We start from the raw sequence: 16,049 nt of genomic DNA, 5'->3' as shown, positions 1-16,049 counted from the left end.
AAACATCCCTACATCACAACCATGCTACCTGCACTAGGATTTGTTGTGATGAAGACCCTGACAAGCAGTGGTTTAATCTCTGTCACTCAAGAGCATGTGTAAAGGCAATTCAGGGCCAACAGGACAGTTCTACAGTGCCTGGGAGCCAGGCGTCTACTCCTCCTCTTTACAGGTACGACCAGGAAGTTGTACAAGTCATTTCTGCTCACACCCCACTGGCCAGCACTGTGTCACTTGGTTACACCTAGGTGAAGGGAGCCTGGGAAATGTAGTCTCTGGGTGGGCTGCCAGCTATTAACATGGAAAGGAGAGAATGGGTATTACAGGACAGCTCACAATCTCCACTATACCTCCTTGTTCACGAACTTTTCCAAACTTGGAACTGGAATCTTTTCTTAAAGTATGAGAATAATATACCTCAGAAGGTGTGGCCACAAAGCTCCTATCATCTGCCTGTTTCTAGGCAGATGAAAAGTCTGGAATTGTCTTAATCACTTCAGTGACAACAATTCAAAACTCCAAAAGGCACTTGTGTAAAAGTTGCTCACAACAGCTCTGCCAAGTCATTTGGAATTAAAGAAATAAAGCCCCAGCATCCTAGCACAGGTCTAAGAAGACCTCTGCTTTAGGAAGGAGGGTGTACAATGGGGAAGAGGCAGAAAAGAAGCACCACTTTTTGGTGTGTGCGGTGGAGTGAAACTCCCATTTCAGCTGCCTGACTCATGTCTGGGCATGTCTGTTTGCCTGGCTGTACTTTAGGTGGGAGAGTGATTATTCAACAGGGTTATTAAATGAGTCCAACACAGGAAACCTTGAGTAGTTTAATGTGCTCAGATGTATTAGAAGTTTCATGATCATAAAGAAATAAAGCAAGCAGGCCAAAACATCAAGGTCAATTATCAGCATGAGTCTGGAAATGAGAAGAGGCTGTTTGGATACTTTGACTTCAACCAAATTCAAAAACCCCTCCCTTTGGTGACCAGAGTCAGAGAGTTAGGAAATCATCTTTACCCAGGCCAGAGTTTCAACTCATTCCCCTCTCCTCAGCCCAGGTTCCTAGATCTGAAAACAAAGCTTTCACATTTTTTTTTCCTAAAAAATCAGACTTATGTTTGGACTTCACCCCCGTCTTATTCATATGCTCAACCTGCAATTCCTTACAGACGACTGGCATAGTAGGCCGTGTTGAAAGATGCTTTCCTAGTCTCTGGTTTGGCTGACTACTGGTTCTTTATCCTCTCGCCTTCGTGGCTTACTGTTGTACTGCTGACAACACTAAAAAATCTTGTTTCACTCCCTTAACCAAGATCTTCTTCACAAAAACATTAGTTACAAAACCCTGGGTAAACTCTTTTTTTTTTTTTTTAAAGCTGAAAAGTCAGTTTCAGGTAGGACGGCCCCTGCCTTTATTTCAGCCTTTAAAAAAAATGTTTCCTGCTTATGAAATAGATGCTCCTTTTAGTAAACTGAAAACTACAAAGGTTAAAAAAAAAAAAGAAGAAGAAAATAAACCTTATCCAGAATTCTACCACCCAGAGACATCGGTGGCACCAGTTGAGGATCCTACATTAATACACGTGGTGTCAGGCCTCCTGGGAGAAGCTTCACCCACCCCCAGGGGAAAGGCTCACTGACATCTTTTGTGTCCCAGGAGTATTCTGGATAAAAGTCTCTCAACGCCTGTAAGCTGTGTGTGCCATGTTTACTCAGGGCCCTGCTCCTCCTTCCAGGACGGGATGGAGCTCCTTAAGACAGGGACTGTGTCTCGTTCACCTTCAGATCCAGAGCTGAACACAAGGTAGGTGATCAGTCCAAAAACAGAGAGAAATTCCAGGTTTCCAAAAGCTCAAAAGCCACAGCAAGGCAAGATTTCAGGAATGAGTCAGGTCAGCTGAACAAGCAGTGAAGCAGCCTGTTCTTCTTGCCAGAGGTTTAGGGCAATCAGGCAATGTAACAGTCTAGGCAAGAATGTCATGCCCAGGGCAGCTGGAGCCTCTGTCTAAAGCCCCCTCCTCCAGGATGGTTTCCCCAGTATGTACAAGTACTGGAAAATCTACCGAACCAGACAGGCAGCCCCACAGCTTTTGGTTTAGGTCTCTGGGGGTCAGCTGTCAGGATGAGGAGGACTAGAGGCTTCATCAGAGAGAACCCCACATAGGAGATTTTATAATTCCAATCTCATCATGTACGACAGGAAGGCAAAGAACATGGGCTATTGAAGTTTGTGGCCACCCTGCCAGCAAATTGAGTTTTTCAAGTAAGAGCAAGGCCAGGCCAGTATACGGTTCTTGGATAGGAAGCGGCTCTTGAAGGATCCTTCAAAAATTCATTCTGGGCCTTCTGTCAGCAGAATCCCCAAAGCCTTGGAAATCCGATGTCTCACCTGCATATCAGTGGGTCACTTCCTGATCGTCTCACCACGTCTTCAACCAAGACAGAAATGCAGGTGTCAGTGTTTTGGTCTAACTTTTATTTAGATAAGGATTTTCCTGGCCCTTTGAGTAACTGTAGTCTTTGTAGTTCTCTGAGCTATTGGGTCTAATCTATTTTTTTTCTTGTAAGTTAAAAAAACATTTTTCTTAAAATTTCAGTTATAAGTCAACTAGATATATTACCATTTATAAAAAGGTAAAGACTTTTTGGGCTTTCCTGGTGGCACAGTGGTTGGGAGTCCGCCTGCCAATGCAGGGGACATGGGTTCGAGCCCTGGTCCAGGAAGATACCACATGCTGCAGAGCAACCAAGCCCGTGTGCCACAACTACTGAGCCTGCGCTCTAGAGCCCACAAGCCACAACTACTGAGCCCGTGCGCCTAGAAGCTGTGCTCCGCAACAAGAGAAGCCACTGCAATGAGAAGCCCGCGCACCGCAACGAAGAGTAGCCCCTGCTCTCCTCAACTACAGAAAGTCCGCACGCAGCAATGAAGGCCCAATGCAGCCAAAAAAACCCCAAAAAAACAAAAATCAAAAAGGTAAAGACTTCTAAAAATATGATGTCTATTGAAGGATTAGGAAAAACTTTTTATTATGAAAAATTTCAAATATCTAAAAAAGCAGAATAGCAGAATGAACTTCCACATGTCAGGAGGTTTCAACAATGATCAAGCCACAGACAATCAAATGTATCTACAGTCTCATTCTCCCCACTTCCACACACCAGCTAGGTTTTAGAGCAGAGTATAAATATTATATTATTTTATCCTTAAATATTTCAGTCTGTATCTCTAAAAGATAAAGCTTCCTTAAATAAAAATAACCACAATACCATTATCACACATTAAGAAATGAACAATAAATCCTTCATATCAAATAGTTATGTTCACATGTCCCCAAATTGTCCCGTAATTTTTTTCGTATGGTTGGTTTGTTTGAATAGGGAACTGTGAGCCAATTTGGCTTTCCCAGTAGTTGTAAGAGTTAGGGACGGGCTGAAAGATGAAGCTTGTAGGACACTTTGATAGTCTGAACTAGAAGAATCCATTAGGTGGTCATTCCAGCCAAGAGTCAAGAAGTAAGCCTCCTAAAGTGTTCAAAACACGTTACAACTTTCTTCCTGAAGAGCTAGACAACTGTTAAAATTTTTCTCTATGCCAATACTGAAATACATTGAGCGCACACACACACACACACACACGTTCTCCTGGTACCACAATCCATTTCTACTCTGGATTCCATTTCACTACTCAATCCATTTCACACTCCACGATCCATGTGGTTGCATTCCTAACTTGGTTTAGATTACTAGCCTAACCCAACGGCTGAAGGAAATGCAGGAACAGTATTAATCTTCACAAGTTGGGGCTCAGTAACTGTAACATGCAGATATAACAAGTTTAAATGACTCAGGCTCTTTTTTTCCCCTAGATCCAGAACAAATTTCAGGCTAAGTACCTCATTTTATTACATCCTCTAACAAGGAAAGACCATAAGGAAGCAAATGTCGAGAATACTAAAGAGAAATGCAGAAATACTAAAGAAATAATAGTATTTCTCTTTAGAAATACTAAAGAGAAAGCAGAAAAAGAATCTGATTTTACTATGAGACACTGAGAGAGGCTGAGAGAGGCCCAGAGGCTGAGAGAGGAGGAAAAAAAAAAAAAAAAAAGAAGGAACAAACTTGAGTGTGAATATCCCAAACCTTGATAAGCCTCAAAGACTTGATCAATAAGATATTAAGTGTCAAAGTGCTTGATACAAATGTAGGCATATGATGATCAAGCACTCCTTGATGGTCTGAAGGCTGCAGACAGACCTGGGCAATAATAATAGAAAGAACAACGATCATTCTCAGAGTAATCAGCACATGTGCCCCAAAGCTGTGACTCCTGGTTTTATAGCCACGGCTACTGCCAAGTGTGCACAGCACGTTTCAGCTCATCCAGCTTAGCCCAGGTATAGCTGGTCCCCATGCAAGAAAAAAAGAGAAGCTTCCAGCTGGGTTCCTTGGACCAGCAAGGGCAGCCTCAGGGCCCAGCTAGCCAGGAGACTGTGGCCAGCAGGTCGTGGCCCACGAGCTGAATTCTCAGAAAGACCTTTGAGGAAAACCCGACAGCGCCTAGAGCGTTTCAGTGAAATCCATGGCACTGAGACCCACCTGAGGTGGGGCTGCAAAAGGCTGCTGGTGGACTCATCTGCTTAGTTCTACCACATCCTGAACTGAAGGGTTTTAAACTCTTAACCTCACTGTACTGCCTGGCTCTTTATCAGGAAAATTGGGAACAGATAGAATCAGAAACCACAGTGACACAGGCAAGAATGGACACAACTTAAAATCTGCTTTGGATTATCACACTGCAGCCAGGATTTCTAGCCTGGTAAATCAGATGCCTGAGCACACAAAACCCCTGCTTTTTCCTAAGAGCAGGGGTTTTGTCTTCTATGTGGAATAAGAGTTCCAAATTCCAGGAAGACGTGTTCGCAAGTAACCAGAACATCTCTGATTTTAATGCCATGGCAGCCCGAAGAAGCTTGCCGTGAGAGGCAGTGGTATCCTCAGAAGGGCCAGGGACGTGACTCAAGGAGGAAGCTACTGGGCTCAAAGGGGCCTTTCTTCCTCTTTTCTTAGCCTTCTGTGGACTGAGAGGATTTCCTCTCATCAGAGGGAACTTAGTCTGAGAGTTATTAGCAGGGGACTTAGGGAAGTCTCAGCATGCATAGAAGCCCCTCTGCCAAAAGAAAGCCATAGTGCCGACAGGAAGAGCAAGGGCCCCTACCTGTGAACTTGGAGTTGAAGGGAGCATTTGGCAATGACTCCAGGGCTATAGATTATGGAGACCAATTTGTACTCCCCCCATGGGTATTAACAGGCATAAAGGGCTTCAAGGAGTCCAAAGAAACTTCCCACCTAGGACAGTCAGACGTCACAGCAAACTAAAAAGCAGTACTGATGACCTAATGTCCACCTGTGCTTGGGCCTTTCCTGGTGAAACGGGTTAGGTCTTCAACAGGGGCGAGGTGGGCTTGGGGGCAGGGCTCGGAACATTGGCCCTACTTCAATAACAGCAATTGTGCTGGTTGTTTCACATACTACATTTATTTCTCAAATTTTATGGGAACAAAGGATCTGGGTATCCCTTGATCAGGGCAAATTTTTCTCGTCATCTTGGGACTCCCTGAGAGCCATGAAGATGAGCTCTTCTTTGGGAAGGAGAGGAAACTGGGTTCGCTTCATCATGATTTTTACAACTGGGGAGCCTGACTGGGCCTTTCTCTAGGCTGTGTTTGGAACAGCGGTTGGTGATGTTGAGGACAGACAGGGCTCCCCTGCCCCCAGCCCTGGCCACTCACCTGAGGGACACAGACAAGATCCTCTCCATCTCGATTCTCCGCTTCAGCACCTCCTTCACAAGGCCTTTGTCTGGACCCTGCTTGACCTTTTCTCGTCCAATTAAGTACAAGCATTTCGGAGTAAGAAGCAAGTCTCGTTTTACGCTCTGTAAGGAGAGGTGTTTTAAAAAGTGTCAGAGTGAAAATACTCCACACAAAGGGCATTTGTGACCAGGTGAAGGGAGGCTGCTTTAGTTAGTGAACTTTCACTACCATCGGATGGCCATTCCATTTATCATCTAAGTCCCTCGAGAGCAAAAGGGGACACTGTTCATGATTCTTAGGTTGACATATGTAAAATTACTGATACTTGACTCTCTTTGACTTACAAAAATGGCAGACCATCAGGACAACACCTAAGGTATCAGGGCAAACCAACACATAGGACGACCCTACCAATGATCTGCTGCAGAATGTTTCTCTCTCAGGGATCCATGCATATATAAATTTTGTGAGCCCATGAAATTTTTAATTTTTAAAATTGATAAATTTTCATTTCAATGACAATCCTTAAAAATCTAATATAAACATACTGTATTATACTCAAATACTACTTAGAGACTTAAGCACTCATGTTTGCATTCAAATCTGCCACCAGAGCAGCTGGTACCATACTCGGGTTGTAAGGAATGATTTGGTTTTGGCAAAACAACATCATCCTTCTTGTGAAATTAATACTGTTATTTATTTCATTATTTTTTTTCCTGACCAAAAAAACAAACAAGAACCAACACACATAAAAAGCTCTTAATGGGCCCATAAGCTATTGTGGCTTCATATTTCACTATTAGGGTCAAGATTTTATCAGGCAAAAGAAAATGTCTAAGAGGTAAAAAAAAAAAAAAAAAAAAAAAAATCAGCTGGCCCCCAGTGGCTCTGTGAAAGCCCTGCATAGTCATTTGCTCAGGGAAAATGGGTAAGAACACTTCACTTTAAATTCTGAATCTTTCGATCCAATGAGTCTACTCCTATCAATTTATTCTAAAAGCATCAGTAGACAAATGCACAAAGACATGTGAAAGGATGCTCACTGTATCCTTTTATTTACGATGGTTAAAAAAAAAAAAAAGCCCACTGAGAAAAGAATAATGAGAAACTATAGTGAAGCGGGCTTCCCTGGTGGCACAGTGGTTGAGAGTCCGCCTGCCGATGCAGGGGACATGGGTTCGTGCCCCGGTCCGGGACGATCCCACATGCCGCGGAGCGGCTGGGCCCGTGAGCCATGGCCGCTGAGCCTGCGCGTCCGGAGCCTGTGCTCCGCACCGGGAGAGCCCACAACAGTGAGAGGCCCGCGTACCGAAAAAAAACATATATATATATATATATATATACATATATATATATATATATATATATATAGTGAAGCAACTGTTGAATTGGATACTATGCAGCTAAACAAAATAATTTATATTGACACATCTATTAATATGGAAAGTTCTCCCTGGCATATTTTAAGAGCAAAACAACCTAGGACATAAACCAGCATGTAAGGTAGATCTCATTTTTGTAAAACTAAATATACAAATGTATGCCTGCAAAAAAAGTTCTAATGGATACACACAAAATGTTAACAGTGATTGTTTCTGGGTACAGGTGGCTACTTTTCTTTTGGCTTATCTGCATTTTCTAAATTTGTCTGCGACGAGCATGTTCTGTTTTGGTAATCAGAAAAGCAAAATTACGAGTTATTTTTAAAACTAAGGAATCTGTTTGGTGACTCTCAGAGGTGGGCAGTCAGCGTGTACCTTGAACCTCCTGTCATACTTGGTCACTGTGTCTGCAAAATCAATCTTCTCTCTCTTGCCCACAAACTGCTGGAGTTCCGGGTGCTCTTCCATCCCTATGTAGTCCCCGATGAAGTTCCTGTTAATACTGTTTCTCCTCCTCTCCTTCTTGTTCAACAGGAGGTCAGAGGCTGCAATTCCCAAAAGGGCAGAGAAGGGAGAAGGATCAGTCCCCGAGGAGAAGGAGGAAAATGCTCAGTGTGGAAAGACACAGAGAAACTCTAAATGAATGCAAGGTTTTAACACACGACATTATATGCAAAGTAAAATGAACTTGTAATTCGTCTAAGTTCAAAAGTATTCTTAGATTTGGTAAATTCATGAAACAAAATGACTACAATACCCTCTTCTCTCATTTGGACATATTTCTTCCGGGCCACGAATTTCCTCCATGATTTCTGTATCACTCGAGCATACCCATCGTACTTTCGCTCTCTCATTTCTTCTAGAAGAAAGAGCTGTGAATATAGAGAAGACCGATGTGAGCCAATTCACAGGACCTGAACATCACTTTTTTGGGTATTTCAGGGACACTCAGTTTAGCTGAGGACATAATGGGGAGCAGCTTCTCAGACTCATCAACAAAGGTGAAAAAATGTGTTTATGATCACTATAACTTTTATATATACATAGTCTTTTAATATAATATATATTATAATACTATAATATAATATACATATTCTTTTAACAAAAAACATAGTGGAAAATAGCTGGATCTGAGTGTATTCACTTGGACCTTAATGATGGTGTCTGCCCTGCCTTGCTCATAACCTCTGTGAGAATCAAATGAGTGATTCAGCACTTATCTACTTATTTCCCACCTCGATCCAAAGAGGATATTAAGTGGCTTGGTCAAATGAGCTCGTGGAGGCAGTTGTTTAGTGCTGCCTATAGCATCTTACTAGAATTTTCCAGCTTTTGCAAGAGCAGAGCCTGTGCTGCAGTGGAAAGAGGGCTGCCCTCCTCTTGGTTCCATGAAAGAAGTATAGACTTCCTGCCTCATAGAAATCTCCAAGGAGTCACTGGGGCAGGGATAATAACCAGTGACTGGAGCTGGACTTAAGATGTGTTAGTTAGGACTTAGATTCACCAAGAGGGGCTGGAGATTGTTTTAGTTAAGGGCTCATATCAGACACTGGCAGGTGTTGAGACTCAGGCAACCTTAACGATGAATACTGATTTCTGCACCCCACTCAACAAAGCTCTGGAATAACGAAGATGACAGCAAGCAGCTGTAATGAACCGAGTGCCCACTACAGGTCAGGAGTCATTCTAGATGCTTTACACACATTCCTCCATTCAACCACTCAACAACTACATGAACCACATATTTGTGTTATCTCCATTTTACAGATGAGAACATTGGAACTAAGATTGGGTGAGGCTGGAAAGTGAACCAAGGTCTTTGGACGTACAAGTCTTTCTCTGTAAATCTGCATCTAATCAACTCGTAAAATGGTGGGAAACTCTCATTCACCTAGAAAGTGGTTTACATGACTCTCTAGGAACAAAAATAAAACGCACCAATAAAAACCCAAAGTAATGATGATGAATGTCATTGTTAAAATGTTCCAGAAGTATAAACAAGTGAATTTGGTTTGAAGGCAGCTGGGCCTGATTTGTTGTCTCTTGTTTGTCTGGGTCTGTACCCTGGAGCCACATCGATCTCCCCATGACACTCAGCTTCTCCTTCTCACATCCCCAGCTGTGTCAAAACCACATCTCAAACTCAAAATACCAAGAGAGGGGCACTTCATTCCACAGCCATCAGTGCCATATACAATAAACACAAGGAACATATTTCCAAAGCAAAAGACTTTTAACAATTGGACAGAATGTTTAAAATCTGAGCCCCGCGGTCGACTGGAAGATTATCTGTTGGTGTTTCTTATCTTGTGTGTTGGGTTGCTGGGTAAGTCTTGTTTTCTTCTTCTTTCTCACAGAACTATTTTGGGAGTGTCATAGAAAATACACTTGTGACTCAGAAAGGATGAAGATGCAACCAGTTCCCAGCTTCCTACAGACGAGTTCAAAGATTATCTGGTTTTTAGGTTCTTTCCAAAAGCCATACGGGTTAGAAATCAGGGAGGTTCAAGAAGAAAAAGAGAGAGAGAGAGAGAGAGAGAGAGGGAAAAAAAAAGCAAAAATCATGGACACATGTAACAAATAAAACCAAACCAAACCCTCTGGTGCCTGATGTCTAATGTGGGTTCTTAAAAGCAAATGGGTTACTTTGTAAATTCAGCACATCTACTATAAAAATCAAGGCGAGATCACAGGGTAGATTTTTAAAAACCGTTTTTCTTTTTTTGGCCTCACCATGCGGCAGGCAGGATCTTAGTTCCCCAACTAGGGATCGAACCCGTGCCCCCTGCAGTGGAAGTGTGGAGTCTTAACCATTGGACCGCCAGGGAGGTCCCTAAAAACCAATTTTTGTAAAAGTATTTGCAATGTCAGGGCTAGCTGTGGATGGATGAGTGATGGTGGTGGGGAGAGAGTAGTGATAATGGGATTTGTGTGCGTGTGTAAAAAGATGGGGGAGAGGACAGTCAAGTGATGGTAAAAAGCAATTGGGAGGAAGACACGGAAAAGAAAAACCAAAAATAAATCTTGATTTTTGAAGTAAAATCTCAAAGCTCAACTGAATCAGAAAAAAAAGTATGAAAAATATTGAGGCTGTTTTTGTGAAAATTTAGCAAGTCAAAAAAGTAAAAGTGGGTATAAAACAACAGAAGAGTTCTCCATTGTAACAGTAAATCACTCCATCCTGTTTTAGAAAGAACAGGAACTGTTCTGTGGGTTGCTTAATGGTGTATGACACAACATTTTCATTTTATAATTGGAAATGAAATTACTGTGAAGCTACAAGTAACTCAAAGTGGAAAATGCTACCACAAACTTTTCATAAATGGGTTCTATCGATGTGTGCCACTTATTTATTTAACAACCTTTACAGTTCATAAAGCCATTCAGTTACAACCATTAGCATTTCTGATCTAGGGCTGATCCTGTGAGGCAGGCAGAACAGCAGCCATGGGGCCCACTGTAAAGGAGAAAACTCACTGCGAGACCAGAATTTGCCTAGAGTCAAGTGTTTCCATTATGACCAACACCGCAAGTTCTCATGGTACTTCCCCTTGATATGGTGACTAATTTTGCCAAATTCACCAAAGACTCCTGAAATGGGAGTCTTGTGATTATTACAGGAACCTCAAGAAATGGTGATGCCCAGCCCCGGTTAGTTCCAGCAGTTTCTCCAACTTAAAAAGGAGTATCTGGGCTTCCCTGGTGGCGCAGTGGTTGGGAGTCCGCCTGCCGATGCAGGGGACACGGGTTCGTGCCCCAGACCGGGAAGATCCCACATGCCACGGAGTGGCTGGGCCCGTGAGCCATGGCCGCTGAGCCTGCGCGTCCGGAGCCTGTGCTCCGCAACGGGAGAGGCCACAGCAGTGGAGGCCCGCGTACCGCAAAAAAAAAAAAAAAAAAAAAAGCATCTTGATTAGTTGCTAATAAAACTCTTAAAAAAAAAAAAAAAAAGAGTATGTTTGGGACTTCCCTGGCGGTCCACTGGTGAGGACTCCATGCTTCCACCGCAGGGGGCACGGGTTCCACCCCTGGCCGGGGAACTAATAATCCACATGCCACCCAGTGCAGCCCCCCAAAAAAAGTGTCTTCATTCCACAGCCCCAGAGCTATGGGGCAGAACTGAGGGGCTGGGTTGGGTTCCTGCTCAAACTGAGAACTTCCTGTGGACGGACGTTCATTAGTGACCGTCAGAGTGACCACACCCTCATCAGGAAAGATGAAGAAGTTCCACTAAATTAATCTGTGGAGGCCTGATAAGTTTGCAAATTGTTAAACCTATATGTTTGAATTCCTTACTGGTAAATATCCCTGTCCTTTAAGCCCAGAGATTTCTCCTTCTACCTATTGGTCCCCTGAAAGTCCTTTCCGGGCTTCCTCATGGTCTTCAAGATACAGTTCTGGAAACTGTCACTCCCAGGATCTGCTCCCCCTTTAAGGAGGAAGCCTGGGCCTGCGTTACACAACCTGCTTGGTGTCACCCAGGTGAGGATGTAGGTTTACCCAAGCCTCCTTTGTGGGCAAAGAAGTACCTATTAGCTTAGGCACCACTGGACACTAAAAATAACTACTGGGCTCTTCCTATGAGCCACTTTCCTCATGAGGCTCTGAGTGCACAAAAGCACACAAAACACTCCCTGACCTTAAGGTGATGACGTCTAGAATGGGAGAGAGACTTTAAGTAAGAAAAGAAAATAGCTTTGTATCCATGCTGAGGGCTCTGGGGCGTGGAGAATGGCCTATGCTTAGACTGGGAGCAGTGGAAAGCCTTCTTTGAGGAGCCCATATTTAAGGCATGAACAGCAGGATAAGGAAAAGAAGCCAGCCACGCCATGGGCAGGGGGCCGACAGGGGCTGTGGGGAGAGGGGCGGCCCTGAGGAAACTCACAGACTCGGGGGCTTTGACGAACACTTTGCTCTTCCCGAGCTGGAACTGGTCACTGTCCATGTTGACAGACTGCAGCAAGTGGAGGACACCTTGCTTCTCATCTCCTCTCCACGAAGGCCAGGTGGCTTTGGTCAGAATGGCGTACCTGTAAGGACAATGAGGGAGAGAAAGATCAGGCTCAGCCTGGACCACCCCCCAAAGGCGCTCGGTGCTGCTAGGGTCCTAGCCATCCCCTCACCTCCCTTCCCAGGCTCAGGGATGGACCTCGACAACTGCAAAAATCCACTGGGTCCGGATTGCCCATTTCCGAGCTGCCTCCTAACTCCTTCCTTATCTGACCACTTCCACGCGAAGGCCCTGGAGAAAATCTGCTTTTCCTTTCTACCACTGTCCAAAAATAGCATTCCTGAAGGTCCCCAGTGACACTCTTCCAGCAAAATCAGTCTTTTCTCGATACCAATTTCCCCTGATGTCTCAGGAGCACTTAACAGTCAATGTGAAGAGTTTTACAAAGCTCCCCATAAGCAGCTGTTATGATTACGATGGGTCAACTTTCATCTTTGGAGTTCTCTGCATCTTGAGTCAGGAGGCCCTGGTGATCTGGTCCTTGGCTATTCTCCAATCTCGTCTCTCTACTGTCCTCGGGCTCACCACGTTCCTGGGAGGACGGCCTCTTCTTCATGCACATTCAACACTTTCCCTCCTCAGAGCCTTCACCCATGCTGTTCCCTCTACCAGGTGTGCTGTTCTCCAAACTCCTCAAGTGGCTGGCTCCCACTCAGGGGGTGCTCCCCTTCAGTGACCCTTCAAGAGAGGCCTTTGGGGTGGACCCAAGCAAACACTGTCCCCCTGCTATTCTCTCTCATAGAAAATAATATTTTTCCTTCAGAGCGTGTATCATAACTCATAATGATAAGTCATGTTGGCACCTCTTTGGTTAACTCATGCCACCCCCATGGGGACAAGAGCTCCGTAAATGGGAGCTCACCCTGCACATCCGGCACCTTACACAATGCCAGGAACACGGCAGTAAGAACTAACATGAAGGGCTCCAACACTATAGGGTGCTCTCTGCATCAGGTGCTATTCTTGGTGCGTTAGATCCTTGATCTCATTTTATTCCTACGGCAACCTCATCCAGTTGGTCTTTCCACTTTGCAAAGCAGGAAACACAGGCAACTAGAGACCCACTCAAGGCTACTTAGCTAGTAGGAGTCATAGCTGGGATTTGAACCCCAAGCTGTTTCTTTCATGGTGGCACTACATACAAGGCATGGATTGGTATACAGGTAAATATTCCCTTTAAAGATGATACAGTCTACTACACATATCTATGTTAGAAACATCATAATTATGTAAGAAGCTAGTCTAATAGAGGAGACAGAACCACATTACAAAATGTCAGATACAGAAGGTACCAAAGACTTGAGGTGGAAGGAAGAGAAAGACGGATGGAGGGAGGGAGGGAGGAAGAAGGGGAAATCAGAGGAGACTGTGGGTGAGAAATTGGAGGGCGTGGCCTACGGGCAGGCACATCTAGAACATAGGCAATGAATGGGCCCCAGGCCTCTGAAGAAGCCAGCGTCCTCCCTTGTTCCCAGAAGCTATTAAGAGGATTAGACTGATTTATGGCATCCAAGGGAGAAGGGAATCGTGACAAGAAGAGTGGCTCCGCCTTCAGGATCCAGGGCTCCCTAAGAGGACAGAGCCAGTGCTCATCACACCCTTAGGTCTAGCTGGCTGGGACTAAGGTGATTCTAGGGACCCTCTCTGGTCCTCCTAAATATCCACATCTTGCCTGATAATACAAATTTCCTGGAGAAGCAAACCCTCTTATTCACTAATTAGCGATAAAAAGCTTAAAAATGAAAATGCCTGGCTGAAGCCACACATTAGCAGGAATACATTTCACATGTGGCATAATGAAGTCAGTTATACAAATTAAGTCACATAAAAATGACTGAGAGCAGGGTTGCCATTGGTGGGGGATGTGGTGAAAAGGTAGGAATGTACTGGCAATATAAATGGATGAGGGAGAAAGTTCATGCAGGGTATGGGTGAGAAAGAAAAGACCAGACTCCCAAGGTGACAAGTTTCTAAGAGTACGAGTTTGCCTGGCTTGATCTAATCAAGTCGTAATTATAAACCAAAGTATTTTTATTGTGCAACCTCAAATAGGTAGCTCTTTGCAATTCACATTTTCCCCCCTATTAAAATAATGCTGTATTTCTCATTTTTTTTTCTTTTTTCTTTTTTTAATAGTAAGGAACTTGTTTTGAAGAGACTTTTTCTTCTTCCTTTTCCTGACAAGGCCGCTGAGAGTTTGGGTCTGGGTAAGACATGGGAATTGCCTGGCATTTCCAGAGCCCTTTGACAATGGACCACTTGTGGTGGTCCCCTTGGCTTTCAGGAAGCTTGATGATATCCTCCTTACTTCCTTTTGTACTTCACTGGAGAGGCCAGGGCATAATTCTAGTACAATGTTCTCCCACTATGTAAGTACACCCAGTTCACTCGTCTTTCTCCAGGATATACTGCTGGGAACTGGTTGCACAAGGCAATGGTGCACTGCCTAACAGGTTGCCTGTGATAATTCTGGAGAGATGAGGATAATAGTTTATACTCCTTTCATCAAGTATTTTCAGTTTAAGACCAAAATTTCATCTCAAGACCTTTGCACTGGCTGTTCTCTCTGCCTAGAACTCCCTTTCCTGCCCCTAGTCTGGAAGGCTCCTTGTAATCTCTCAGATGACCAATCCAATGGTTCCTTCTCAGACGAAATGCAGCCCAGCAGACCTCTAGCTGCTGGCACTTGAATTTAAGGATGTTTCTGACCCCCAAGGACACTAAAATCCTGGCAGCCAGCAGGACAGTCGCTACACTCCGTACCTGAGATAATAAAGGTATAAGATGTTTTAAATACTCACAGGGGATCACAGGATGAGACAGTGACTGGCAGATTCTGGACAAATCCTGTTACAACCCCAGACTCATACACCTTATGGAAAACAGCACTGTCTCTGGAAAAATATTCCTTGCCCATTGACAGATATATGGCCTTGTAGCCATTTTTGAGTGGGAGACTAAACATGTACTTCTTATTGAAAAACAAATTTTCCTTCCAAACTTCATTTTTATTATCCTCCCAGTACTCTCAAATCAAAAGAAATATGACAACATCAAAAGAGCCTCCTTTTTATAAGACAGGGCTGCCTGTTTGTCTCTTCTGAAAGGAAAAGCCCACAGCAGGAGAGCTAAGGAGGGAGGCATCCAAGGATAAAATCATTTCAGCGAAAGTCCCTCAACACAAAGGGCATAAGAGATATGCAATAAGTGCTTACTCTGTGTAAGGCACAGAAGAAAGTACCACCCGTGGAGCCATGCAGCTAGCCTGGCACTTGAGAGAGGTCCAGATATTATAACCAGGTCATTTCACAGCTCATTTAAGGAGCTGCAGCAAACAAGTAACACAGCCCGCTCAGGGCACCCCAGACACTCCTGCCGGGAGAGGAAAGCGTGGACTTCCCGCTCCCCGCAGTGCGGTAGAGCTCCCAGCAATGCTTACGGAAGTCAGGTGTGTCGGTTTGTTTTTAAATAATATGGAAGGAGGGAGGTCTTTCAGAACTGGTTTCTCAAAAACAAACAAACAAACAAAACAAGGTCAGATTAAAAAAAAAAATCTGATCAGTTTCCAGTAGTAATGCCAATTAGAGAGAATCTGTAAATATCGCATAAAGAGTTTTTAAGTACAGAAAAAATACTGAAGGAGGATAAAACTATAAACATTTTGGACTTGTTGAGGGCAGGCCTTTCTACATTAGGGCAAGATGGAGGAAATACTTTTCTTTCACTATTTTCTGAATTTAATTTTTTTCCCTCTTAATTAAAAAGGGGTATTTTTCAAAGAAATGTAGCTTTACAAAAAATTTTAAAGATTATCTAAGTCATGGTTCTCAACTAGCTTGGGCC

The 16,049-nt window shown here is 43.8% G+C and overlaps 1 protein-coding gene across 2 annotated transcripts in view; it reads right to left on the bottom strand.

Moving 5' to 3' along the window:
• The window catches only part of MYO1E (myosin IE), a 208,231-nt gene that overhangs the window by 25,767 nt on the left and 166,415 nt on the right, over positions 1 to 16,049 (bottom strand). For both annotated transcript variants that reach the window (XM_060097270.1, XM_060097269.1), the window contains exons 19-22: positions 12,081 to 12,225; positions 7,953 to 8,067; positions 7,571 to 7,740; positions 5,787 to 5,932 (exon numbers count right to left, since the gene is read on the bottom strand). In XM_060097270.1, the coding sequence (XP_059953253.1) occupies positions 5,787 to 5,932; positions 7,571 to 7,740; positions 7,953 to 8,067; positions 12,081 to 12,225 (576 nt within the window). The remainder of the gene's footprint in view (positions 1 to 5,786; positions 5,933 to 7,570; positions 7,741 to 7,952; positions 8,068 to 12,080; positions 12,226 to 16,049) is intronic.

Source organism: Mesoplodon densirostris, chromosome 4, assembly GCF_025265405.1.
Source record: "Mesoplodon densirostris isolate mMesDen1 chromosome 4, mMesDen1 primary haplotype, whole genome shotgun sequence".
NCBI lineage: Eukaryota > Metazoa > Chordata > Mammalia > Artiodactyla > Ziphiidae > Mesoplodon > Mesoplodon densirostris.
This window is presented reverse-complemented; position numbering and strand designations above follow the sequence as displayed.